At 42.6% G+C, this 25,987-nt stretch overlaps 1 protein-coding gene and 1 pseudogene across 2 annotated transcripts in view; one reads left to right on the top strand and one right to left on the bottom strand.

Annotated features, from left to right (window-relative positions):
- The window catches only part of FBXO25 (F-box protein 25), a 78,877-nt gene extending 55,203 nt beyond the window's left edge, over positions 1-23,674 (top strand). The window contains exons 8-11 of one of the 2 annotated variants that reach the window (XM_064294982.1): positions 2,616-2,798; positions 7,781-7,924; positions 19,801-19,827; positions 21,731-23,674. In XM_064294982.1, coding sequence (XP_064151052.1) covers positions 2,616-2,798; positions 7,781-7,924; positions 19,801-19,827; positions 21,731-21,820 — 444 coding nt within the window. In that variant the 3' untranslated portion in view covers positions 21,821-23,674. The remainder of the gene's footprint in view (positions 1-2,615; positions 2,799-7,780; positions 7,925-19,800; positions 19,828-21,730) is intronic. The other variant, XM_003411861.4, reaches the window with a different exon arrangement.
- Positions 31-149, bottom strand: LOC111751200 (5S ribosomal RNA; annotated as a pseudogene).
- Positions 23,675-25,987: the final 2,313 nt, after the last annotated feature.

The raw sequence follows: 25,987 nt of genomic DNA, 5'->3' as shown, positions 1-25,987 counted from the left end.
CTGTACCCCCAGGGCACCCCCCCCAAAAAAAACCTACAGTATCCAGTATACCCAGGTGGACTTCCCTCCAAGTACTGAGTAGACCTGACCCTGCTTAGCTTCAGAGATCAAATGAGATCAGGCGCGTTCAGGGTGGTATGGCCATAGCCTGGGCCCTGCCAGAACCAGATGCCAAATTGCCATACCAGCATCTATAATTCCTTACTAAAACCCAGGGTTTTTTTCTACCACTTCATACTACCTTCAGCTTTCTGATTTTAGCAGCAGAATTTTTATGAACTGTCTGGGGAAGAAATTTCTCTCATTAAGAAGAATGAAGCACCTGTTCAGAATAAGACTTAATTCTTATAATAGTGCTAAGACTATTAGATGGGGGATAAATTTACATGCATATTATCTTTTATATGTATTCTCTGCCATATGCTAGACAATAAAATTGAAATCACTGGCTAAATCTTGAATAAAACATGCTTAGACTAGTCAATGGTGAGCATTCATTCATCTTTTCATTCATTCAAAGAATGTGTGCCTCGTGCCACAGGCCCTGTGCTAGATACTGAGGACAGGATGCCCCAGGATTGTGCGGCACAGTAGCCCACGTTAAGACCTCATTGCTGCCTGAAGAGTGATTGACAGTCTAGTTGTGGAGACAGGTATAAACAAGTGTAATGAAGTGAAAAGTGAAATGACATGCACTTACAGAGATGAAAGGGCCATCAAAGCCCCGATGTATCCTACATAAACAACACAATGTGTCCATAATGGTAGATTCTTTCATAAATTGTCAGCAAATATCAAGGCCCTACTGGGTGTCTAACAGCATGCTTTCTGCACTTTGATAAATAAGAAGTATAATTCAGAAACAGCCATCAGTATTAGTCTACCCTTTCTGTTGCCCCATTTGGATGCACAATTAATGTCCTTCAGCACTTAATATTTTCAGAGTGCTAAGAAAGTATTCCATAGGTAGGACTGCAGCAGGGAAGCACTAAGAAGAAAATGGGTAAATGGCAAGGCATGTCGTGACTCCTGGTTCATTCACCTTTCACTGCTCCCCACTCATTTTAGGTCTGTTCTCATAGAGGGCAGAGGTCTGTAAGACCAAACTCAAGGAATTAATTCATTCTAGCCAGTTGTATGCAGTGGTACTAGGGTTACCAAATCGAAAACCAAATCCGTTGCCATCAAGTCGATTCCGACTCATAGGACCCTATAGAACAAAATAGAACTTTCCCTTAGGGATTCCAACGAGCAGCTGTTGGGTTCCAACTGCCGACCTTTTGGCTCACAGCCAAGCTCTTAACCATTACAAAAAATCAAAGGGACCACTCTCACTGCCCTCATGGCTTTAAGAGTATATATAGACCACATGGGGACACCCCCCCCAAAAAATCATTGAACACGTGTGAGAAGCATGCAGGTGTGTACATGGATGTTAACTCAGAATACAATGACGGCCGAGTGCTCTGTGGTTAAAAGCTGAGCTGGGATCAAGCAGTCTCATCAAACACTTATTCTCTGCCCTCCTGCTGAATCAGCTAAATACTCCAGCCTATTAGTAACAAGTTCTTCTAATGAGAATTTAGGCATGCAGTTTCAGACAGCTTGAGGACTGAAAAGTCTAAATGGGTTAGAACCCAAACTAGATCCAGGGCTGCCCTACATCAGCCTTCAAAGTAGAGTTATTTCTTGAACTAATTTAGCCTCCAAGTAGGGGGCTAGTGCTCATCTCTCAGAACAGAATACAATTATATCTGTTTTTCTGTTCCCTTTTATATAGCACAGTCAGCTTTTAATTTTGCTCTAAAATGTACATAAATATGGTTCTTCACTTTCATCAGCCTGAGGGATAAATACATCGTATTTACTCTCAGGCTTATGTCAGGGAGGATATGTTTTATAAATGTGAAGTCACAGAAATGTTACGCTAGAAGGGACCTTAAAGGTAATTTAGTCTACCTCCCCTAGTTGAAATAACTGTGACCAATTCATGCTAAGGTACTTCCCAAGGCCACCCAGGTAGTGACCAAGGTGCAGAGTCAGCCTGGGGTCTCCTGACTCACAGGCCAAATTAGGTCTTTCTGCTCTACCATATGGCCACATAAAATGCCTGTCTTTGTTGCGCTCCTGAAGCATTAGATTGATTTCTTCAACAATTCTACGTTCTTAGAACCTACCATTTTCCAGGCTTTTTTTTTTTTTTAATGTATTAGTTTAATACTTTTCTCCTAATGCTCAAAATATATCTGGTTCACATAGTGGTATACTAGAAGCCACAAGAAAGGAGGCTAAGACAAAGAGCACCTAGCTTTTATTTCGTGTTTCTCTGTTTTCCACCAGTGTGACTTAGGGCACGTCACTTACCTGCTTGTGCATCTGTTTCTTTATTTGTGAGACAGAAACAACCTCTGCCCTGCCTGCCTTGCAGTTGCTGTGAGGATGAGGAGACCACGGGTGCAGGCACTTTACAAACTGTGAAGTGCAGAAAAGTCGTATTTTAAATTGTAGTCCGTATTTTGAAGTATTTATTCTAGCTTGAGCATTAAATTCAGGTGTAAGTAAGTGCTACTGTGTATTGTGCTCTCAGTCAGAGGATGTCAATGTTTTCCTTTCAGCAAGTGAACAATGGCCTTACCCTTAGTGATCTGCCTTTACACATGCTGAACAACATACTATACAGATTCTCAGATGGATGGGACATCATAACTTTAGGTCAAGTGACTCCAACGCTGTATATGCTCAGTGAAGACAGACAGTTGTGGAAGAAGCTTTGTCAGTACCATTTTGCTGAAAAGCAGGTAAGTACGATGGCAGAGACGTCGCCCTCCAGATTCCCTGAGTTGAGTAGATACCTCGGGGGTGTTTTCCCACACACTGTACTTAAGGTACATTTTTAAAGAAGCAAGAATAACCACAGTTCGTTAAAATTCCCTACCGTTTTTTTCTGTAGATGGTAAGGTTTTTCAAATGTAAAAAGAACCATGGGCTAAAAATAGCCCAGAACAAAACAACAAAACCAAACCTCTTTTAAAAGCAATAGTGTATCAAAATCATCGGTTTCTTTTCTTTTCTCCTTAATTTGATGTATTCCAGTTCTACCTTTTATCAAATTATATATCTTATAAAAAGTTGTTTAAACTCTTTGAGACTTAGTTTTCTGTTATCAGTTACTAACACATCATTCTTCAATTTCCAAAGACTAGTCCTTCAACTTTCTGTATTTCCTACTGCCTTCAAGAACCCGTGTGGGAAGCAGCACAAAGTACAGCGTTATGTATACTTCCTAGGGGTCTTCTCCCATACAATTGCTTACTTATTATCCAAAATTTAATCTTGTTGCTGTTTCTAGATCACTGCAGAAATCATTCATCCACTCATTTATTGCACAAATACGTAGTGAGTGCCTGCTGTGCTCAAGGCAAAGTGAAGGGCAGGGGTGATAGAGTCAGGAACAAGGCAGGTATGGTCCTTACTCTCATGGAGATCACTGTCTAGAGGAGGTTATGAGAAGTGCGATGCAGAAGCAGTGTAGAATTACGTAAGCATTTCACAAGTGGACAGGGAGGGGTGAGGGAAAGTCCTTGAGAAAATTAAGGTAATCTAGGCAATAAGCAGAAGCAAGAAGATTCTAGGCAGAGAGAACAACTTGTGTAAAGGCTCTGAAATGGAGAGGAGCATTGTATACTTGAGTTGAAAGATAACCACTGTGATAGGAAGGTAGGTGCTGAGGGGACGTGACATAAGTGAAGCTGGTACGTAGCCAGGGGCCAGATCATGCAGCTCGTTGAGGCCATGCTATGGATCGTAGTCTTCATCCAAAGACCTTAGAAAAGCCATTGAAGGGTTTTGAGCAAATTTCAATTTTTTAATTAATGATTATTTTATTGCTGTTGTTGATTCGCAGCATAGACCAATTCAAGTGTCTGAATGTATAATTCAGTGACATCGATTACGTTCTTTGAGTTGTGTAACCATTCTCACCCACCTTTTCTGAGTTCTTCCTCCCCCATTAACATAAACTCACTGCTCCCTAAGTTTCCTGTCTAATCTTCTGAGTTACTTTTGTCAGTTTGATCCCATATAGATAGGTCTTAAAAGGGCACAAGGCTCAAGATCCTTCTTGCTCTTGTTTGAGGAATAGGTTGAAGTGGAAGGCAAGGACACCCATGAAGAGACTATCCCAAGAAAGACTAACAGACGGTCACAAGAAGGAGTGGTGGCTAGGGAAATGCAGAAGTGGACAGATTTGAAAGACAGGAGATAAAATTGGTAGGATTTGATGCTTGATTGGCAATGAGGGTGAAGAGGAGTTGCGGGAGTTGCTCAAGCCAGGTTTCTGGCTCGCAGGCAGTTGTGGACAGCAGAGCATTTCCCTGCAGTGGGGAATGCCAGAGGGGCTGATCAGGTTTGGGGATAAGTTACAGGTTTGGACAGGTTTGAGTATGATGCTTTTTAAATATCTAAATGAAAACAGTCAAGTAGGCTGTTGGATATTCTGTGGAAAGATCGAAGCTGGGGTTGTAAATGGAGACTGAGCAACACATAAGTGGTATTTGAAGCCATAGACTTGGATGCACTTGTCTACAGAGAAGGAATAGATTGAGATGAGAAGAAGAGCCTTGAGGAGCTCCAGCCTTAAAGGCTGAGTAAAGGAGCGTAAACTACAAAGGATTAAAGAGGAAAGGCACTAGAGAGGTAGGAGAAAAAACAGGATACTGAAATCCACAGAAGCCAAGGAAGAGTGTCCAAAGATGGAGAAGTGTCAGCAGCTGCTGAGAGATTAATTACGGTGAAGACTAGGAAATGTCTATTTGATTGAGTTATACAGAGGTTATTGGTGGCCTTAGCAAAAACCATTCTAGGTGGGCTTGTTGGAAGGAGCAGAGAAACTCAGATATTAATTTGAATAGGAAAGAAATTAGATTGAAGCCTAAAATTCGGCATAGGAAAGGGGCGATTGAATTTTTTGAATGGAGAATTTAGCACCTAGGAAAAGGTGAATAGGAAAGAGGGTGAATGAAGGTGTTATCTGGGATGGAGAAGAGAAAGGGGACCCTCTCTGTTTATACAACTTACCTCGAAGCCTCCCTCTCATTGGACACATGCTGTACAGAGGACAGGGAACCCCAGTAGAACTCATGTCTGTTTTGGGGTACTCCTTAGATTGTTTTTGTCATCCTTTCGCCTCTATCACCATATCAAGGCCTTAATAACTGTTTGCCAAATAATGAGAATGCCAGTTTTTTTTATAAACCTATGATCTGAATATAGTCTAAGGATATCTGTTGGCCATTTGTGAGTTGTTTGTATTTCATTAAATGAACCATTATACAGAAGTTAAATGTCTCTTCTGCACCAATATTTAATGTCGTACCAGGATAGTTAGGTTGTAATTAGCAACTAGCACCTACAGGTGCATCTCGTTTGCACATATTTCCTTGTCTGAACTCTAAAAACACAACATTAAAACCTTACTTCTCCATCAGGGCTCAGTAACCAACTGTAAGACCCTGAAAAAAAAAAAAGAAGTGTATCAAAACAACTTTATGAAAATGCTGTAGGTTAGGACGCATCCTCCAGGTGAAAACTGAGTCCGTATAAAGGTTGGACAGATACAAAGAGTCTAAAATAATGTTGGGAGGGAAGTTGCCTAAACACTCTTGACTTGAGCATCTTGTTGTGGGTGTTAGGTTTGAGTTCAGGAAGACCACAGCTGGTCACTTCAGAGAGGAGTGATCTGGGGCCAGGAGAGGTCTCTGCGTAGCTGCCTGTGGGTGCTGGTGTGGTGCGGGTTAGTGAGAAGCAAAGGTCAGAGCCAAGCAGTTGTTTTTACTCTCGAGGAATTAACTTTGTGAGCAGTTATTGGAGGATACAGAAATTAATATAAGCAGGCCTGTAATTACTTTTCTTTTTTTCCTCAAGCTGTCCTTTTAAATTTTTACCAGAAACAAGAATCTCCTTATGGACAACATCATAATTTCAAAACAAAGTACTCAAAGCCATGATTAAAGTATGAGTATTTTACCCAAATGATTTTTTTCAATTGTAAAAAGTAAAATATGCTTATTGCAATAACAAAAAGGCATAAAGACTAAGTACAGTGTTTAAAAAAGTAAAAGCTCCCACCACTTCCCAAGGGTGGCCACTGCGAGGGGTGTCATACGTGTGTTTCAGCTTTATACGTATCAGGCATGCTTATAAAATTTATCTCTCTACACATTTATTTTTTCCCTAATTGAAATCATATCAGTTTCTAACTTACTTTTTTGTAACAGTTTTATCGAGATGTATCATTCATGTATCGTATGAGTCACCCAATTACAGTGTACAGTCTGGTGGTTTTTAGCATATTCACAGTTGTATAACCATAAGCACAATCAATTTTAGAATATTTCATCACCTCAAAAAAAAAAAAACCCTGTACCTTTTAGCTATCAAACCCCCTCCCTCCATTTCCCCGAGCCCACCCAGGCCTAAGCAACTACTACTCTACTTTCTGTTTTGTCGTTGTTGTTAAGTGCCATTAAGTTGGTTCCAACTCATAGCCACCCTGTGTACAAGAGAATGAAACACTGCCCAGTCCTGTGCCATCCTCACAATCATTGCTGTACTTGAGCCCATTGTTCATATTCTGGACATTTCATGTAAATGAAATCACATAATATGTGGTCTTTTGTGATTGGCTTCTTGCACTTAGCATAATGTTTTTAAGATTCAACCATGTTGTAGGGTATATCAGTACTTCATTCCTTTTTATGGCCAAATAACATTTCATTGTGTGAATAGACCAGATTTTATTTATAACACTCATCAGATGATGGAAATCTGGGTCATTTCACCTTTTGGCTATTCTAAAGAATGCAGCTATGAACATTTGTGTACAAGTTTTTGTGTGGGTATATGTTTACATCTCTTGAGTGGAACTGCGGGGTCAAGTGGTAGTTGTATGTTTAAATGTTTTAAGGAACTGTCAGACTCTTTTCCAAAATGGCTGCACCATTTTACATTCTTACCAGCACTGTATGAGGTTCTGATTTCTCCAAATCCACGTGAAGACTTATCATCTGACAGTTTTTTAACCATCATGAGTTAGTGGGGTAAAGAGGTAGCTCACTGTGGCTTGGATTTGCATTTCCCTGATAACCAATGGTGTTGAGCGTCTTTCAAGTGCTCATTGGTAATTTGTATATCTTCTTTGGAGAAATTTCTATCCAGATCCCTTCCCCCTTTTTTAACCAGGTTTATTTGTCTTTTCATTACTGAGTTGTAAGTGTTCTCTGTATCCTGCATACAAGCCCCATATCAGATACATGATTTGTGTGATTTAACTTAACATGTGTGGGCATCTTTGCAGATGAGGATGTTTAAATTTTCTAGCAGCTGCTTGGTGTTCCATCGTACAGACATGCCATAATTTATCTGATTAGTCCCTCATTGATTTAATCCAAGTAAGTGGTTTAATGGAAACACTGGTGGCGTAGTGGTTTTTTGTTTTTTTTGTGTGTGTGTGTGGCATAGTGGTTAAGTGCTATCGCCACTAACCAAAAGGTCGGCAGTTCGAATCCTCCAGGCGCTCCTTGGAAACTCTCCTGGGGCAGTTCTACTCTGTCCTATAGGGTCACTATAAGTCAGAATCGACTCGACGGCAGTGGGTTTTAAGTTGTTTAATTTCAAATAATTAAATGTTTCATGCACTCCATTTAAAACTGGTTTTGCACCTAATCCTGTGCTTGGACAATCATCTTCTGCTGATTCTGAACAGAATTTTGTTTCTGTCTAGTTTTGTAGACATTTGATCCTTTCAGAGAAAGGCCACATTGAGTGGAAGCTGATGTACTTTGCGCTTCTGAAGTACTACCCAACGAAGGAACAATACGGCGACACGTTGCATTTCTGCCGGCACTGCAGCATTCTCTTTTGGAAGGTAATCCTTTCAGATACACTCTCGGAATGTCAGGGTTTACCCTTGGCCAGGTAAATGAATCACCTGTATTTTAAGCGTAAAGGTAAAATAAAAAATAGAAAATACTGTGTGTGATAAGAAGGGTAATGAGACGTATTTCATCTAGTATTGGGACAGGGGAGCAGGTGTTTGTAAAAGTAAAATGCATAACTCGTGTTTTGAATCAGCAATGTTGAAAACCGAATTGTCTTGTCACCTTTTTTTCCCTTAGATAACCCTGTTTCTCGCTTTTATAGACATTAGTGTAGAATAGGCATATGCCAGGGAGCAGGGGAGGTGGGAAAGCTGCTTTCCGGCCCCCTCTCCCGTTTCCTAGTCCTCGGCAGGAATTCAGTTCCTGAGGTGGATAGCTTTTAGGTACAGCAGGCTCTGGAATGTCTCTGCTAATCCTCTGAGGAAAAGGGATTTAAGATTTTCCCCACCCTCTTCTGTAACCTACGGGAGAATTCTCTTCACTGATTTCCCCAAAAAGGAAGTCTGGTGGTGCAGTAGTTAAACTCTCGGCTGCTAATCAAAAGGTTGGCAGTTCAAGCCCACCCAGTGACGCTGCAGGAGAGAGACCTGGTGACCGGCTCCCATAAAGATTACAGTCTGGGAAACCCTATGGGCGGTTCTGCTGTGTCACACTGGGTCGCTAGGAGTCGAAAATCTGGCTTGATGGCACCTAAAAAAAAAATTTCTCCAACCTTGACCTACAGCCTAGAACTCTGATAATTAAATTCTTCGTTTCCTTCAGTTGTTTTCAGAGACAGTCACCCACCAGTGTCTTCAAGCGGAAGTTTACTAGTTCTCAGAGTTAAATTCTTAAAGCAAGGAGGTCAGTAAAGAGTTAATCCAGTGACAGGAAGGTCTTCAGTCACAGACTTCAGAGTATATGCGTCATCTTCTCATGAATTTGATCGGAACAAGACTGTCATTACCTACCTGCAGGTCTAATCCTTTGGGGAAATTTGGATTTGGAAGCATCTTCAGTATCTACAGAGTAACTTAGGAACCCTTCATCCTCTTACTTCCTGTTACGTGCTTTGCTTTTCATTATCCAGACCATGTCTCTGATAAAAATGCACAGAGGTAAACTTATGTATACCATTTCTTTGGTACAATTTTATTTTCTTAACGTGTTTTACCTGAATGCATCTCCATGGCTTGCCTTGACTTTGAGTATATTTGATGTTGTGAGATTTCACTGGAGAAAAAAGAGGCTGAACTATGGAAGCCTGGCCCCCAGAGTGGCTCTTGTCCTGTGCGGGTTCTCCGTCTGAGCCTGGCAGTTCCTTGCTGTTCCTCAAGGGGGAGCACCGCCTCCCAGACAGGTCACAGCGTCAGCCCAAGCGCAGCCCCGCTTCCTTCAAACCTGCCCCTTTCTGTGATGCAGAGGGAAATAACCTTCCTGCTTGACAAACACCGTCAGCTCTTCTGGTAACTTCTTGACTTTTTGTATGTATTAGGTGGACCATAGCAATAGCAAGCTCTAGATTGATGGAAAAGAGACAACTATTTTGAGTTTTTTTTCATTTCAAATTACATTTATAAAAACTGTGACATGCTTTTAAGTTACAATCCATGATTGAGCAGAGAGTGGGAAAGATTCAATTTTCTTGTATTATTTTAATAACACTTCAATTTACTGTATCAAGGTTAAGCAGCATCATGGGTGATTACTGACGCCACCATGCATGAATAACCTAGGAGATTTTTATTTCTAGTTTGTTTTATCCAAACGAAACCAAATGCGGTGCCATTGAGTCAATTCCGACTCACAGCGACCCTGAAGGACAGAGTAGAACTGCCCCACAGTTTCCAAGGAGCGCCTGGCGGATTCAAACTGGCAACCCTTTGGTTAGCGCCCGTAGCACTTAACCACTACGCCACAGGGTTTCCAGTTTGTTTTATATCTTAGTGTAACTCCCCACTGTTTTGAAATTAAAAAGATGGAAGATGTAAGTTTTTGCCAGTAGTCCACTTGCGCTGCAGGACCTTGTCCTTCAAGAGCAGAAGCAATCTCTGCTCCCTCGTGTTCGCACCCTGTTGCTAGGCACTGTGCTAGGTGTTCAGTGAACATCTGCTGAGTGGATGAACCAGTAAGTTAGGTAAATCAGCCAGCGGTGAGACTGCAGGTACACGGAAAGGGGGGCACAACACATAGCACAGGGTAAGATGTCAACACACGCAGAGGCCAGCGGGTAGGACAAAATAAGACCGAGCATGTGGAGTCTGGGGCTTTCACCGGCTTTGATACTTGACCTAGAAGGAACTGTACTAACCTTTCTCTGCAGTTCCTCCTGGGACTAATACCCTGTGCTTCTCTGTAAGGCATTAATACTGACTGAAAACACATGCGGGTATGTCGTCAGTGATGTAGTTAGATGAGATGCTGTGAATTTTTACTTTGAATTAATTCTTCTCTGGTTTTATTTTTCCTTCTGAGAAGACTGTTTTATACTCTAGAAGGACTGGAAGCAATGATACCTTTATGTGCGCTATAAATTAGGGAAAAGTGCTATTCCGGGGATAGAAGTCTTCCAGTTTTCCAAGTGATAGAGGCAGTATTTTTCTCAGAACAATATTTAAGACTATTGGAGCACTCCCTTTCTGCCAACTAACTAATGAAGAAATAATGACTCTGTCCTTAATTTTGGTGTAGTTAAGCAGTATAAGTATCCTGAATTGTGGAAATTATGATTTTTTTTTCAATTGAGAGATGATTCTGGCTTTCCAAAAGAATTTACCTCCAACTTCTTTTATTTAGTGAACCTTTTTATTATACTTAATCGTATTACAAAAAAAAAGGTCTCCTTGTATTTTCAGATTCGAAACATTCAGAATCTTGTTCTTGGAGGGACCGTATGATATCACACGTCACTATAGCAACAGGATCGGTCTCGTTCCATTTAGGGCCTATTAAGCCCTCATCATGCTACAGCTTTTTCTGCCATACATCATTCCAGAAAGACATTGATTGCAATCAGCTTTGTCATTTCTGAATCTCTACATAAGAGTGTAAAAAAAAAAAAAAATCAATCTCTAAAATTTCTGGAGGAGCTGATTTCCTAATTTAATTCCTGAAAAAGTCAGGTGCTTCCTGCCTGGCCTCCCAAGTCGACTCGTGCCCAGCTTAGCTTGAGTGGTTGAGCAACGTGGGAAAAGCACAGATGCTGAAGTCAGGCAAACGGGGATCTCCAGCTCCAGCACTTAGTATGGTGTGGTCACGTGCAAGTCACCAGTCTCTCCAGACCTCAGATTTGACGATGAAATCTACCAAGGAGGATTAAATAATATTGCACCCAGCACATAGTTGGTGCTCCAACAATGGTCCCCACTATGACTATTCATTTTCTTTAACATCCCAATAATGTTGGCTGAGAAATGAAAAATACCCAGCCTATTAAGAAAAAAGGGAGGCTATGGGGATTTGTTTTTTTATGGGGATTTGGGTGAATCTAAATTGTTACCAGGGCTCTCAGACTTGAAGGACCTGGCACCATGGTTGTGCATCCTGTTCTGTTTTATATCAGATATTTTATCAGTTTTCACAGCACACATGTGGCGTCCTCTGGCCAGCAGCTGCCAGGCTTTCTGCTCCAAGCCGATTTTCCATCTGTTCTGGCTTAACTGTATTGGAGTTATTATTCCAATTTTTCTACCTGCCTTTATCAGAAAACCTCTAATGTGAAAGGAAGGGAATATCTCTCCTAAAATATAGAGCATTCCCTCTATAGTAATTCCTCTGGGCTGATCTGTACAACCAGAGACTACCCAATTCTAGGGTCTGACGTAAGTGGCCCTCAGAAGGGTCCCCTGAGATGACTACTCCCCCATGCGGGGCAGACAGAGTTTGGACAATCTAAAGGGAGTGTCATTGAGAAGGAGGAGAGTGGGAAAGTGCAGTCACTAAGGAGTTAGATACAGAACTATTTTATTCCTTACTCCTACTCATTCTTCCAACTGAATTTCTTTACTTTTCAATTTAATAAAGCCTTAGTTAAAAACAGTAGACTTCTAGGGTGGGTTGGAGAAGAAAGCTTGAATCCAGGACCAGGATTCAAGACTTCAAGACTCAGGACCAGACTCTAAGACAAAACAGTACCTGCCAGATCCAAAGTCTAGCAGCCTTGGCCTTTCTGTGAACTGTTTTCATTTGACTAGCGTTAGCCAGCCGATCACAGATCTCCTGTACAAGGATAAGACAGAAGACCCCTCTAAGTCATACAGCTAGAGATAGCAGAAAGAGTATTGGAGCAGTGGCCAGGAGACCTTATTTCTAGGACTAGGGAGCAAGTCGTTGAACTCATCTGAGCCGAGGTTTCTTCATCCGTATGGTGAGAAGCTTAGACAGAAAGACATCTCAGGTCCCTCTTTGGCATCTGCAGAGGTCAGAGTGTAGCTCCCAGTCCCAGGGAAGAGCTAAAGGCAGGACTACTGGGCAGCAAGGATGACCCTTTCAGGTGCGTAAGTCAGAACCAAAGCTTTGTAGCTTGAAGAGCTCACTGGGAGATAGCAGTAAGTCATGCATTTAGTAAACATTGAGCAACTATTTTGTCCCAGGCACTGTGCTAAGTGCTGAAGAAAGAAGCATACACAGAACAGGAAAAGCCCCAGACCCTGCGTGGCTGCTCCTGTCTCTTCCCTTGCTCCTGGCCTCAAAAAAAGTATTAGTAGCAATTTAAGCTTCTTTGCACAGTGTTGACTTTCTTACTGCAGCATACTACCAAGAGAGAGAAGACAAAAAAACAATTTGAAGTTTTAAACGGTGCCTTTTCAAACATATGAGGATATGGTCTGAGTATAGGAACTTACTAGAACCCGTAGCCTGTGAGTCCTGCTAGTTTGCTATTCTCGTAATTTGTTCAGATGATGACAATTATTTACTGAACGCCTGCTGCGTGCCCTGCACTCCATACAGTATTGATATTTCTCATAACATCTGTAAGTATTGTTCCTGTTTTACAAACGAAGCAAATGATTTTCAGGGAAGTTGAATAACTTGCCCAGGATAACACAGATCCATTTGGCTACACGAGCCTGCTCTTTCTACTTATCATGCCCTGAAATGAGTCCTTTCTTTCATGAATTTCTTTAAATAAACAGTGACAGACTTACATGCTCAAATACACACATCTTGTAGAAAAGAGCTCCTGTCTTTTTGACTGGTAGAAGTCTGTCCTTCCGGATCGTCATCTTGATGCCCCTGCTCTTGGATTTGGAGCAGTTCTGTCTGACTGTTTCCACTACACCTGGCCTCCTGGGGCCACGATCAGCCCTTGGTCATCCTTCTGACAGAGGTGTAGGAGCACCAGTTCTTCCCTTTGTAAGCCCACAGGCAGTTTAGTGGTTTACAGGTTTAGTTTTATGAAGAAAATAAGGTAAACAAAAAAACAACGTGAATGGAGGCCATTTATTACAGGCATTTAATTTGGTCTGGATTAATGGTGGCCTGGGCCTAGCCCCATTTCCAGGTCTGGCAAGAACCTCTATCTTAACTCCACCCCAGACGTTCATTTGATGTCAGACTACCTTGTAGTTGCCTTTGGCACCTGCTGTTTGCAGCCCTGGTGGTACAGTGGTTAAGAGCTTGGCTGCTAACCAAAAGGTCAGCAGTTCAAATCCACCAGCTGCCCCTTGGAAGCCCTATGGGGCAGTTCTACTCTGTCCCGTAAGGTTACTGTAAGTCAAAATCAACTTGATGGCAATGGGTTTGGGTTTCTTTTTTTTTGGTTCTTAGCCTGTGTGGAGCTTATCCAGGTCTGCCTAGGTTGGCCTTCGGTCCCCAGCCCCCTGCCTGAGGAGGGCAACCTGCTCCTCCTGACAGTTTCCACCCTGGACTCTGGCCACCCCGCTGACTCAGGCACTCCTTCGCCGTCCTTGGCAGTCAGCACCATCAAACCCCACAAGTCCTTTCGTCACTCAGCACTTCCATTTTTCAGTCTGCCGTATGTTCTGCAGTATTTTGTTAAGACTGGCTCTAGACACCGGCAGCTCTCTCCAGATCGTGTATGCCTCCTGTCAGCCCCTCCTGATGCCCAGGCTCTAACAGGTGCCTGCGTTCCCACTGGTACTCCCACTCACTTGTGCTTTTCCATGGGTGGTTTCTCCTTCAGCCCATTTACAGAATGTACAGGATGGGTGCATGGTAGGCTCAAGGATCCACCTGACGTTCTCTCACACAGGTTACCGTGTCCATACCATCCACTGCCTGCTTGGTGGTCGACAGTACTTCTGACTGGTCTCAACTCAGCCTTACCTGTATCCGTCCCAACCTCCCAGCATTAGCTAGGCGTTCTGAATGTGCACCATGATGATGTTTGGCTGTTAACGATACATAACTCTCTTAGCCCATAGTTCATCATGGTCAAAAGGTGAAACCACGACAACAAAAGAGGCTGAGCACAGGTAAAACAAGAACAGCAGAATGTTTTAATTGTTGAAACTAGGTCATTCGTAAATAGGGATTTGTTATCCTACTCTGCTTGATTGTACATTTGAAAATTTCCATTATAAGAGGTTAAAAAAAAAATTTTAATCTATGTTTACCTAAGAGCAAAACTAAGATTTCATATCTTTTGATTCTCCCCATCAATAATAATGACTTTAAAAAGCACATCTTACTTTTCTTCTCCTTCACCTGGGATTTTAAATACAGATAATCCAGAATTTTAAACCAAATAATGAAAATTGTTTCTTTTTAATCATATCCTTTTAAAATGATGGTTTCCATAATTTTTGACATATCATATTTTTTTAAAGCCCCAAACTTAGACAAACCAGGTTCCTAAAATGTCATTAAGTACAAGGCTCTCAAAACTATCCACTAATTTGATCTCTGATGAATAAAAACTTTTTTTAAAAGTCACAATTTCTATATTAAAATTATTATGAAACTTGAAAAAAATTATCTTTGATGTTTGTGTTCAGATTTGTATCATATTTATAATTAATTTACACACGTTTGGTTTTCATGCTCAGCACCGTTCCTTCTGCATCACTTTATTAAACAAATATGAGTGCCTGTAAAAAGGGAGCCGGGAGCCGGGAGCCTGGAGCCGGGAGCCGGGAGCCGTTCTGTTGTCACACCTGATAAAACCCACCGAGTACTAACCTCTTCAAAATGAGTTAACAGTATAAAATGTTCAGCTTTTACTGGGACAAGTCCAGAACTGCTCCCAGCCCTGCAAGGGTCCCATAACGCTCCAGAGACCCTGAAACCAGCTCTTCTCACTTTTTCCTAACCCGCCCAAATCCCCCCAAGATCCTGCTGTGGAGGCCGGTCCTGCCTCTAGCTACACATTTACCTGTTTCCGCTCTGCACCCATTGACAAGCTAATTCCGCCTCCAGAATGCACACATGAGGGACTTTTTCACAGCAGCCACCCCTTAGCAACAACCTTCCAGGGCCCACAGGCAGCATTCTGTAAGAAAACACCAACACTCGTTGAAAACATGTCCTATTTTAAGACTGTTAGACCCTATGTTCACAAATAGTTTACATAAGTTAATACTGTACTACAAGCAGCTATTAAATAAGTTGTTAAATGGACAGAGACTTAGCGAATAATTGTATTGATTTTTCATTAACTGTAATTTCTATAACTGTATCAGCAAAGTGGGGCTGTTGATCAGCATTTAGAAATTCGTCCAGTCACACAAAAGGGATAAAACCAAAAAAACACACCCGCTGCCCTCCAATCGATTCCGGCTCATAGTGACCCGATAGGACAAAGTAGAACTGCCCCGTAGGTTTTCCAAGGAGTGCCTGGTGGATTCAAACTGCTGATCTTTTGGTTAGCAGCCGAGCTCTTAACCACTGCGCTGTTAATTAAACAGTATCAGTATTGATACAGTGATGAACCATATAGTTATTCATTCAAAAACTACAAGTTGTGTGCCTACTATATGCAAGATGGTGGGCTGTGGACCAGGTAGGTAGCAGTGCTGCTTCCTGCCATCACCACGCTTAACAGTGGGGCCCGTTGATGGGGACTGGAGAACCAGCTCTCTGACTGGGAAACAGCCCATCTGATGGCCCTAGGATTATTGTTTCCCATTATCTTGAGATACAATCTTCAGAGGAAACTGCTACTGGATGGAAGGTTTCTTCCCTAAATTCAGTTCACATGGCTGGTTTGCAAATGAAGACTACCATGGTCTGCTGTATCTCCCTCGTCTACATATATCTACACTAACAATTTCATATCTATACTGAATCCTCTGTCTTAGGACCAGGCACATGATGACAGATCCTTCATTCCATGGATATTTCATTGGAGTACAATTATTTACCCATGTATTTACCCATGTAAGAACTACACCGTAAACTTAAAGGTTAACGAAGCTTAATGATTGATACTACTACCAGTTGTATGGAAAGAAATATCTTCGAAATTAATTGTTAAATGTTTGATCCAGCACCAATGTGAACTAAAAGAGAAGATAATGAGGAATATGTTAAGGAATCTTTTTTAGTTTACAAAGAAGATACTTAGACCTCAACCCAAACAGTTAAACCTAAGCAACTTAAAACTCACCCCTGGCTTCTCTTGCTCTAAGTAAACAACACTGAAAATCTGAAATAGCATTTTGTACTTAGAAAATAAAAATACAAAATAATTTGCCAGAGGGTCTGTATTAATTAGCAATTACCCTTACTGACATGACCCTTGGTGGTGCACTGGTTAAGTGCTTGGCTGCTAACCGAGAGGCTGGCAGAGTGAACACACCTAGCCGCTCCACAGAAGACAGACCTGGTGATCTGCCTAGGAAATCCTGTGCGGCAGTTCTGCTCTGTCATGTGGGGTTGCTGTGAGTTGAAAATTGACTCCATGGCACCCAGCAACAACAATCCTTACCGAAAGTAAGGAATAATTCAATTTTTTTAATTTGTAAAGAAATCCCAAGAAAATACAGGCAGTATAAGATCCAACCGTAACATCAACGTGGACTAACGCAGTGTTCGAACTAGAATGCTTCCAACTGGGGTTAGAGTGGGCGGGCAGGAAAGTGAGGACAAAGACATGCCCGAGACAGGATGCGTAGGTCATCCGTGCCCTGCACCCCTCACTAAATAACTAAGTCCACTGAAGGTGCTAGCCGCCTGTCACCTTCTGGAAAGAAGAGGCAAGAGAAGAAAATGCACTCATGGAGACGATTTTAGCAAAGCTAGGCTAGAGCTGATGCTGTTGACAACGTAGTCTTTTTTTGTGTGTAACTCTTTGAACAGCAATCTTTTTTTGTTGTTTAATGTCGAAAATAGAGCTGGCTTAGACTTTCTAGCTGATGCTTTGAGAAAACAGACATCTAAGGTAGACACACACCAAACAGGGACTTTTTCTGCCAACTTCCAGATAGATGGCACTGTGTTTAGGATCCTGGTGGGATCTAGAGTGGGACCAGGAGTCCTGGGGTGGTGCAAATGATTAAACACCCGACTAGCAGCCGAAGGGTTGGTGGTTCGAATCCACCCAGAGGTGCCTCAGAAGACAGGCCTAACAGTCTGCTCCTGAAAGGTCATAGCTTTGAAAGCCCCGTGGAGCAGTTCTACTCTGCACACACAGGGTCGCCATGAACTAGAACTGACTGTGCGGCCACCAGCAACAGAGTGGAGCTTAAGCACTCTTTCTACAGACCTCTGCTTTTTGGCTGTCTGGTCCGCTACAGAAGATTTATGCTGTAAATAAATGATACTATAAATTATTTAAGGAATTATTCCTCATTACTTTCTACCCTGCTAAATAGTTACTCCTTTTCCATACATGTATTTCTTTATTGTTTAAAACTAAGATCTCCCTGGGGAGTAAAAGCCATTTAATTCACCTATTAGTAGGAAGCTAAGTTTTTTTTTTTTTTTAATTGCAGCTTATTTGTCTTCTGTCTTTTAAGGCCACATAAAGGACTAGTGAGCTTTCTTCTCACTGAAATAAAAAATAACTACAAAGAGGACAATTTGGGGTGTTCTCCCATCAGACCCATGTGTGTTATGTTGCAGTCACCAATCTCAGATCTGTTCCACTGAGACATGGGCTGTACATTTATTCTGTTATCTCACTGAGTACTACTGGGTTCCTGGTATTTGCCTGAATAAAACAGAGTGCACAGTCGTGCCCTCAAAGAGCTAACATTGTATGGGGTGTTCATTCATTCAACCAGTATTTACTAAGTGCCTACTATGTGCCAAGGGAGCCATGGTGACAAAGTGGTTAAAGCATTAGACTGCTAACCAAAGGGTCACCGGTTCTAAACCACCAGCGGCTCCGCAGGAGAAAGATGGGGCCGTCTGCTTTCATAGAGATTTACAGCCTTGGGAACCCTGTGAAGTCACTGAGTAGGAACTGACGCCAGTGGGTTTGATTTTGAACTGTGTGCCAAGCAGACAGTGTTCTAGGTTCTGGGAATATATAAGTGAGTGAAACAGTCAAAAATCCCTGCCCTTACAAAGCTTAAATGAAGACAATTTTATAATTAAAATTAAAAAAATGCGTCATGTTGGATAGTAAAAAGTGCCGCAGAAGAAAAAAGCAGGACGAGGGAGATGGAGAGCCCCGAGCTGAGGAGGAGGAGAGCCCCGAGCTGAGGAGGAGGAGAGCCCCGAGCTGAGGAGGAGGAGAGCCCCGAGCTGAGGAGGAGAGCCCCGAGCTGAGGAGGAGGAGGAGAGCCCCGAGCTGAGGAGGAGGAGGAGAGCCCCGAGCTGAGGAGGAGGAGGAGAGCCCCGAGCTGAGGAGGAGGAGGAGAGCCCCGAGCTGAGGAGGAGGAGAGCCCCGAGCTGAGGAGGAGGAGAGCCCCGAGCTGAGGAGGAGGAGGAGAGCTGTTACACGTGGTTTGGTCAGGAAAGGCTGCACGAACAGAGTGTTATTTACAGACCACAGAGACATTTACACAGTGACCCTGCACAGATCTGGATGCGAGAGTGAGCCATGCAGATGCTCGAGGACTGAGTCCCCCAGAGGTGGGAATAGCAAGTGCAAAGTCCCTGAGGAAGGAACCCACTGGCATGTTTGAGGATCAGCGAAAGGCCGGGTGTCAGGAGTGTAGTGAGCAGAGAATGGTAGAAAACTCTTGACCAGTTCCCTGTGTGATAACTAGGACAGCAGGAGGGACAGACAGGCGACTGTCATGGTCCAGGCAGTGCAGCAGTGGAGGCAGTGAGAAGTGGTTGGGTCGAAGGAACAGTTGATGGATCTGCTGACAGATCGGTGGTGGGGAGGCGTCTGCTGCCCAGGCCATGAAAGTAGCAGATTGACACTAGTCTTGTATTGAGAAACAATAAGTAGAAACAAAAGCATCAAAGAAGATGGAGTTTGGCTGCATGACTTTTTGGCATACGAGGAATCTAGTCAACGCGTATGATTTAGCATAAAAAAAAAAAAAATTAGCATAGGGGTTTTTTTTTAAGGCCCTCAGAACGTTAAGGAAAGAATAAATGACATATCCAAAAAAACTAGTATAACTTTTTAATTATAAACTATCCATGGTAATATCAGCATTACTTTGTATATTTTTCAGTGAACAATTTTGAAGATTATTTAGCCCTGAAACCTCATTCAGTTATCGATTTGAAATTTTTCAAAGGAAATGGAAATATTTATCATTGTCTTAAGACAGTGTCTTCAAGTTGTAGGGGTCTTTGAGATGTCTGATATTTTCTTGTATGTTTGCTTTTAATAATATTCTGTGTTGACAAATTTAGTTACTTGTTGTTTTTATTTTCATAAATAATATGCATTAAACCTGAATGTCTAAATACAGTCTGGCTCTTTCTAATCTTAACTTTTCCTTTTCTTCTTCTTTTTTTTTTTTTCTCTCCCTTTACTGCATTCCTTCCTGATTCTTTCTTCATGATCTCAAAGGACTACCATCTTGCTTTATTATTCAAGGTACTTCCATATTTTACCACACATGCTGTGTTTGGAACTAAAAAACAATGAATTATGGTACATCTCACGTACATGATCCTTGCCATTACGTAGTAAACCAATGAAATTTAAATTACAGCTTAGCACCGATTTAAGCTCTGATGCCCAGAATTATCACCTAAATACACATTGTATGTATGTGAGCAGAGGTTAATGACAAACTGAAACCAGTAAAAGAAAATCACAACTCTCTTGATTATTTCATCTAGAATCAAAGTATTTAATGAAGTTATTTTGTAGAACAATGCTTGAGTGACAAAGCACAGCCTTACCGGAAAAATGTAGACTTTTTAATAAAAATTTCTTATTCAGGTAAGAGACACCACAAGACAGTGCTTTAGGACTGAGAACACTGCCAGGAAGGGACCACTTTGAAAGAGAAACCATTCTACTTCCCTTCCGTAGCCTCTCATACTCAGACCCACAGCACAGGGTAGAACTGGCCCATAAGGCTTCCAAGCCTGTAAGTCTTTCCAGAAGCAGACTGCGACATCTTTCTCCCACGGAGCAGCTGATGGGTTCCAACTGCCAACCTTTCAGTTAGCAGCTGAGCACTTAACCGCTACATCAGCAGGGCTCCTATGAATCCGAATCAACTGGACGGCAATGGGTTAATCTACCTCTGAAGGAGCCTGGTGGTACAATGGTTAAGCACTCTGCTGGTAACCAAAAGGTTGACAGTTCCAACCCACCAGCAGCTCTACATGAGAAGAGACCTGGTAATTGCTCCTGCGGAGCCCTGGTGGCTCAGTAGTTAAGTGTTTGGCTGTTAGGCAAAAGGTCGGCAGCTCAAATCCACCAGCCACTCCTGGAAACCCTATGGGGCAGTTAGACTCTGCCCTGTATGGTCGCTATGAGTCGGAATCGGCTGGACAACAACGGGCAATCTGCCCCTGTAAAGATTACAGCCTAGAAAACCCTCCAGGCCAGCTCTACTCTGTCATATGGGGTAGCTGTGAGTCACAGTCAACTCGACAGCACCCAACTACAAAACAACAACATAGCCGCTAATTCCCATTTGCCTGTATTCTTCAGGCTTCTCAAGGTTTAATCAGTTTTCTTCCACAACATATTTTGTTTCTTACGTCATTTTTCCTACTCAGTGTAGTTAAGGATCTTTAGTTGAGTGAGGCCTCCCAGCCTCCCTGGATCCCTGCTCTGCTTGGCTCCCTCCCATCTGTAACAGAAAACACTTGCATACTGTGCAATCTGGGAGCTTCAGGGTCCAGCTGAGGCTTCCTCTGGGCAACTCTCTTAGATCTAGGATTTCCCATTCCTGGCCCAAGAAACCAGGCCAAGGCCTTCCTTCCTCCCTGCCTGCTTAAGGAGCCTTTGCACGGCTTCTAGGATAGAGGCAGTGTGCAGCCAAGCATGAATTTAAGGGATAAATGATGGAGGGAGGGAAATCTGAGTAAAAGTGTAAAATAAGAATGGGGGAAGAAAGAAACGCACGGTTGGGAAGAAATACACAGAATGTCAGAGTATTTTCCAAGGGAAAGCATGGCCAGGACTAGCGTGTCAAACAGATTCAGTGGTTTCACACTTTTTGCTACGTTTGTAGGTTTCTGGTGCAGCATGGTGCAATGACTGGCAGTCATGTTCCTTTAAACTTAGAGGATGTTATTTTCAAGGACATACTCCGAGGTCATCAGTCTTTTGATCTACTTGGGTAGAAATTCCTGAAGGAAATCTCTCTGTACTGATAAACCAGCACTGCATTTGGTTTAATAATTCTAATCAAAGTTATTTCTCAAATACCTTTAAGAGATGGGGTCCGGCGTCCATTTAAACAGCCAGTGGCTGTTGATGGCACCGTGGTGCCTGACCTGTGGATGTCACCTCACCCCGTCTCTCCCCATTGCAGGACTCAGGACACCCCTGCACAGCGACGGACCCGGACAGCTGCTTCACGCCTGTGTCTCCTCAGCACTTTATCGATCTCTTCAAATTCTAATGCGGCCCTCACTGCCCTCATCGCTGTCTCCACGAAAGGTCGTACCTGTGCTTTTTTGTGCAATAGCTGGTAGTAAATGTTCTCTGTGATTAAAAGTGACGACTGGATGGGTGACAGGGAGGCATCCTGTGAGGCCTGCATGCTAGAAATAGCAACTATAGGGTAGGAAGGTACTGTTGGATATTTGAATCTTTGAATAGGGTCAGGGATCCATGCAAATCTTTTTCTTCTAAGCATATTCAGATTTTCAGTTTTGCATATTTACCAATACGGTTCAAAAAAGATCACTTCTCAGAATCACTTTCTGTGCTGAACTGACACCAATGGCCAAGAATATGCTTAATTGTCAAATTACAGTTTCCCAATTTTATACTCATTAGGGGTGGAGGACAAAAACAATTGATCCTTGTAAATACATCATGCAGAATATTTATTTTTCTTAAAATGTATTTTAACAACTGCGTTGGTTGTGTCCAAATTAGTTCTTTCCGAATACAACACGAGCGTAGGGAAGCAGGAGCCATATTCTGTGTTGGTGTTCATCGACTGGGTTGTGAATTGTGCGGAGCGTTTTTAGCCTGACAGAGGTGTGCGTGACTGTGCTGTGCCCCTGGGCACTCAAGGACCGACAGCCAAGGCACTGCTGCTTCCGCGGGTGGCGCTGCCAGCTTACAGCTGAACCGTGCAGAGGGCGCGCCCAGCACCGAGGGAGTGCGGCTGCCCAGCCTGTGCCAAGCCCCAGTCTCGACCAGCCCAGGCGTATCCTCGCCTTCACTTGTACGGAACTACTTTTATAGACAAATAAATGGCGTTTATCTACTGAGTTAACTTGGTTTTGCATCTTACTGACAACAGTGGTGTTAGTGATTTTATACCATGTACTTAATTAACCTTTTAAACAACTGTTTTCTTTTAAAAAATAATCCATGTCCATTTTGGAATATTTTGAAAAGTATACAGTGTAAAAGACAATGTATCACCCATAATCCCGCCACCCAAAGCTAACTGTACTTGCTAGAAAGAATGTGAAAATTGTCCCCTGGAAGCTCTGGGGTAGAAGTGTGTATTTTCATCTTTGAATAGGGTCGGGGAACCCAGGCTAAATCATTTTTACCACCTTCTTTAAAGCAACTTTTTTCTTCTAAGCATATTAAAATTTGTAATTTTGCATGTTTACCAATCAATTTGTCAATCAGTTTCACTCATCAAATATGGTTCATAAAAGATTTGGGGTTTTCAGAGTCATATTCCGTGCTGAACTGGCCAAGAATCTGCTTCTTAATTGCCCAATTATAGCTTCCTTCTTTTCCAGATGTGATATAGATACACAGTGCCTCTGTGTATATACGTTGGAGTAAGAGTTTTTCATAAAATCATAAACATCCTATATGCCATTTTCGTTTTCTAACCTACCTGCTTTTTCAGAAAACACTGATTATATCCGTAAGTACTCTTTGAAAACAGTTTTTATTGAGGCATAGTATTGCTTCACCCCACGGAACAGCTGATTTTTGTTACCGAGTGAGTGACTCTGTGGTAAGCATCACTGTACGTCATCTTTGTGCATACGGTTACCTCCTTATGGAAACTCCTGGAAGCGGAGTCCAAGATAACGAGTCAAACATTTTTAAAGCTTTTTTAATGGTTCCAGACTTCTCATGAGAAATCATCATCTTTCTGAGTGAGGGAGTATAGGTGCCCTCCCCTTACGCTGGAAGCATAAATGTCGCTGGAGATTATCATTTGTTTTCTGTCTGTGCTATTTTACTGAGTGAAGAATGGGGCGTGAGGTCGAACACTTCTTCTGTACATTTGTGGCCCATTTGTTTTTATAAATTGCCTCCTGTGTGTTCTTTGCCAATATTTCTTCTGGGTTTTTTTTTTTTTTTTTTAATATATTAATTTCTGCTTTGAAGGAGACTAACCTCTTGAAGTTGCAGGTCTTCTTTCCCAATCTGTCCTATGTATTTTAATTCTGTTTATGATACCACTCTGCTGTGCTGGAGAATCACACCTGCGTGCTTTTAACTTGTACCGATTGAGCAATACTTCCCTCAGAAAAAAAATTAGTTTTACAAGTGTAGGGAGAGGATTCCAGCCATGTCACTGCATTAGCTTATTTCTCAGGCAGTGGATGCAGTCCTGCCGGAAACACTACGTGCCTGCAGGCAAGGCCTATTCAAGGTGCGCCTGAGGAGTGAGTAAGCGTTTCCCAGCCTCTGACAACAGCGGGCAGCCGGTCAGCAGGCGTGGAATTAATTGAGGATATAGACAGATACAGAATAAAGAGCATTTTTAGGCACTCATAAATTATTTACAGAAGATCAAGTGACACCAAGCAGATGACAAATGAAATCATAAATTTACACATCTGAGTATTTTAATTCTGTTCTGTTGGAGGGCCTGCCAGAAGTAGGGATCTACTCCTCCTGGATTAAATTACACTTTCATTAACCTATACCCTGATGTGCAATGAAATGGAGATTTCGAGACACCAAGAGACAGAGACCAGTCAATCAGTTTCACTCATCCTTTATTCCCTAACAAAGGCAGTGTCAGACACCCTCAAAATGTATGAAACTGGACTCTCTCTGGTCATTCAATAGTCCACGTGCCACAGAGTACTGCTTACTCAGTGACTGGGAAGCAGGCCACAGGCGGGGGAGGTCTGCCCAAAGCCCACCCAGGACGAACTGCCGGGGCCAGGGCTTGGCTGCCTCTCGACATCCAGCGTTAACTTTCCTCTTGACTGCTCTGAGATATAAAAAGACATTTCTCACCTAATCCATGAATACGTACAAGTCAGAAAGAACAAAGCAGCATTATTTCTGTAGCAGATCAAGGTGCCACCTCTTTAATAAAATCAGTTACACAATTTTATAATCTGTATTGGCACACACGTTACACTGTATGCATTCTTACCGTACAGGGTTGTAGACAGAAACTTGAAAGACAATTTTGAAATTTTCCAAAGGATTCAACTATGTACAATTTCTGCCTTCAATGCTGCGTGTAGAATCACAACCCACATCAGACTTCTGTGTACTGACCTTGTATCCTGCAAGCTGGCTGAACGCACTGATTAGCTCTCATACTTTGTGGACTCCCTAGGGTTTTCTACAGGCAAGCTCATGTCATCTGCAAAGAGTTTTACTTCTTTTCCAACCTGCCTGCCTTTTCTGTTTCCTGCCTAATTGCCCCGGATAAGTCCTCCAGTAATGTGAACAGCAGCAAGGGCAGACATGCATCCTTATCTTGTTTCTGGGCTTAGGGGGAAAGCTTTCTGCCCTTTACCATTAAGTATGATGATACTGTGGTTAAGTACTACAGCTGCTAACCAAGAGGTCGGCAGTTCAAATCTTCCAGGTGCCCTTGGAAACGCTATGGGGCAGTTCTACTACGTCCTATAGGGTCACTATGAGTCGGAATTGACTGGATGGCAGTGTTTTTTTTTTTGGGTTATGATGATACCTGTGGGTTTCTTACGGATGCCCCTTGATCAGGTTGAAGAAGTTCCCTTCTATTCCAAGTTGGTTGAATAAATGTTTTCATCATGAAAGAGTGTTAGGCTTTTGTCAAATGCTTCTTCTGTATCTACGGAGGCGATCATGTGGTTTTTGTCCTTAATTAATTTGTAGACTGATTTTTGTATGCTGACCCACTCTTCCACTCCCAGGCTGACTCCCACTTGGCCATGGTGGGTAATCCCTCTAATAGTCTGTTGCGCTTTATTTGCTTGTATTTTGTTGAGGGTTTTTGCCCGTATACTCATGAGGGATACTGGTCTGTAGTTTTCTTATGCCTTTCTGTTCCTAGTATCAGGGTAATATTTTGTCCACTGGCTCTTCACCACATTGATAGTAGAGAGAGTCCTGTCCTAGGGTTCTGGAGATGGCCAAACACACACCTGACACTGAACAGATGAGACTGGCAGCAATTTATTAGTCACATACACTCACATCCCGGGGAGGAGGACACTGCACACCACGCAGGACCACGTGGGGTTGCACCAGGAACAAAGGAACCCGCAGAGGCCATGGGAGCAGGTTTTCAGTAACAAGACAGCAAGTAAAGCCAGTTAAGGTGCAGGTGATCTGGCTGACAGGGGAACAGGCCAGGTGGGGAAGCCTCTCCTGTTGGGTGGGGCGCCATACCTGGCAAGAGCAG

Source organism: Loxodonta africana, chromosome 12, assembly GCF_030014295.1.
Source record: "Loxodonta africana isolate mLoxAfr1 chromosome 12, mLoxAfr1.hap2, whole genome shotgun sequence".
Classification (NCBI taxonomy): Eukaryota; Metazoa; Chordata; class Mammalia; order Proboscidea; family Elephantidae; genus Loxodonta; species Loxodonta africana.
The sequence above is the reverse complement of the archived record's forward strand: the minus strand, read 5'-3'. Positions and strand labels throughout refer to the sequence as shown.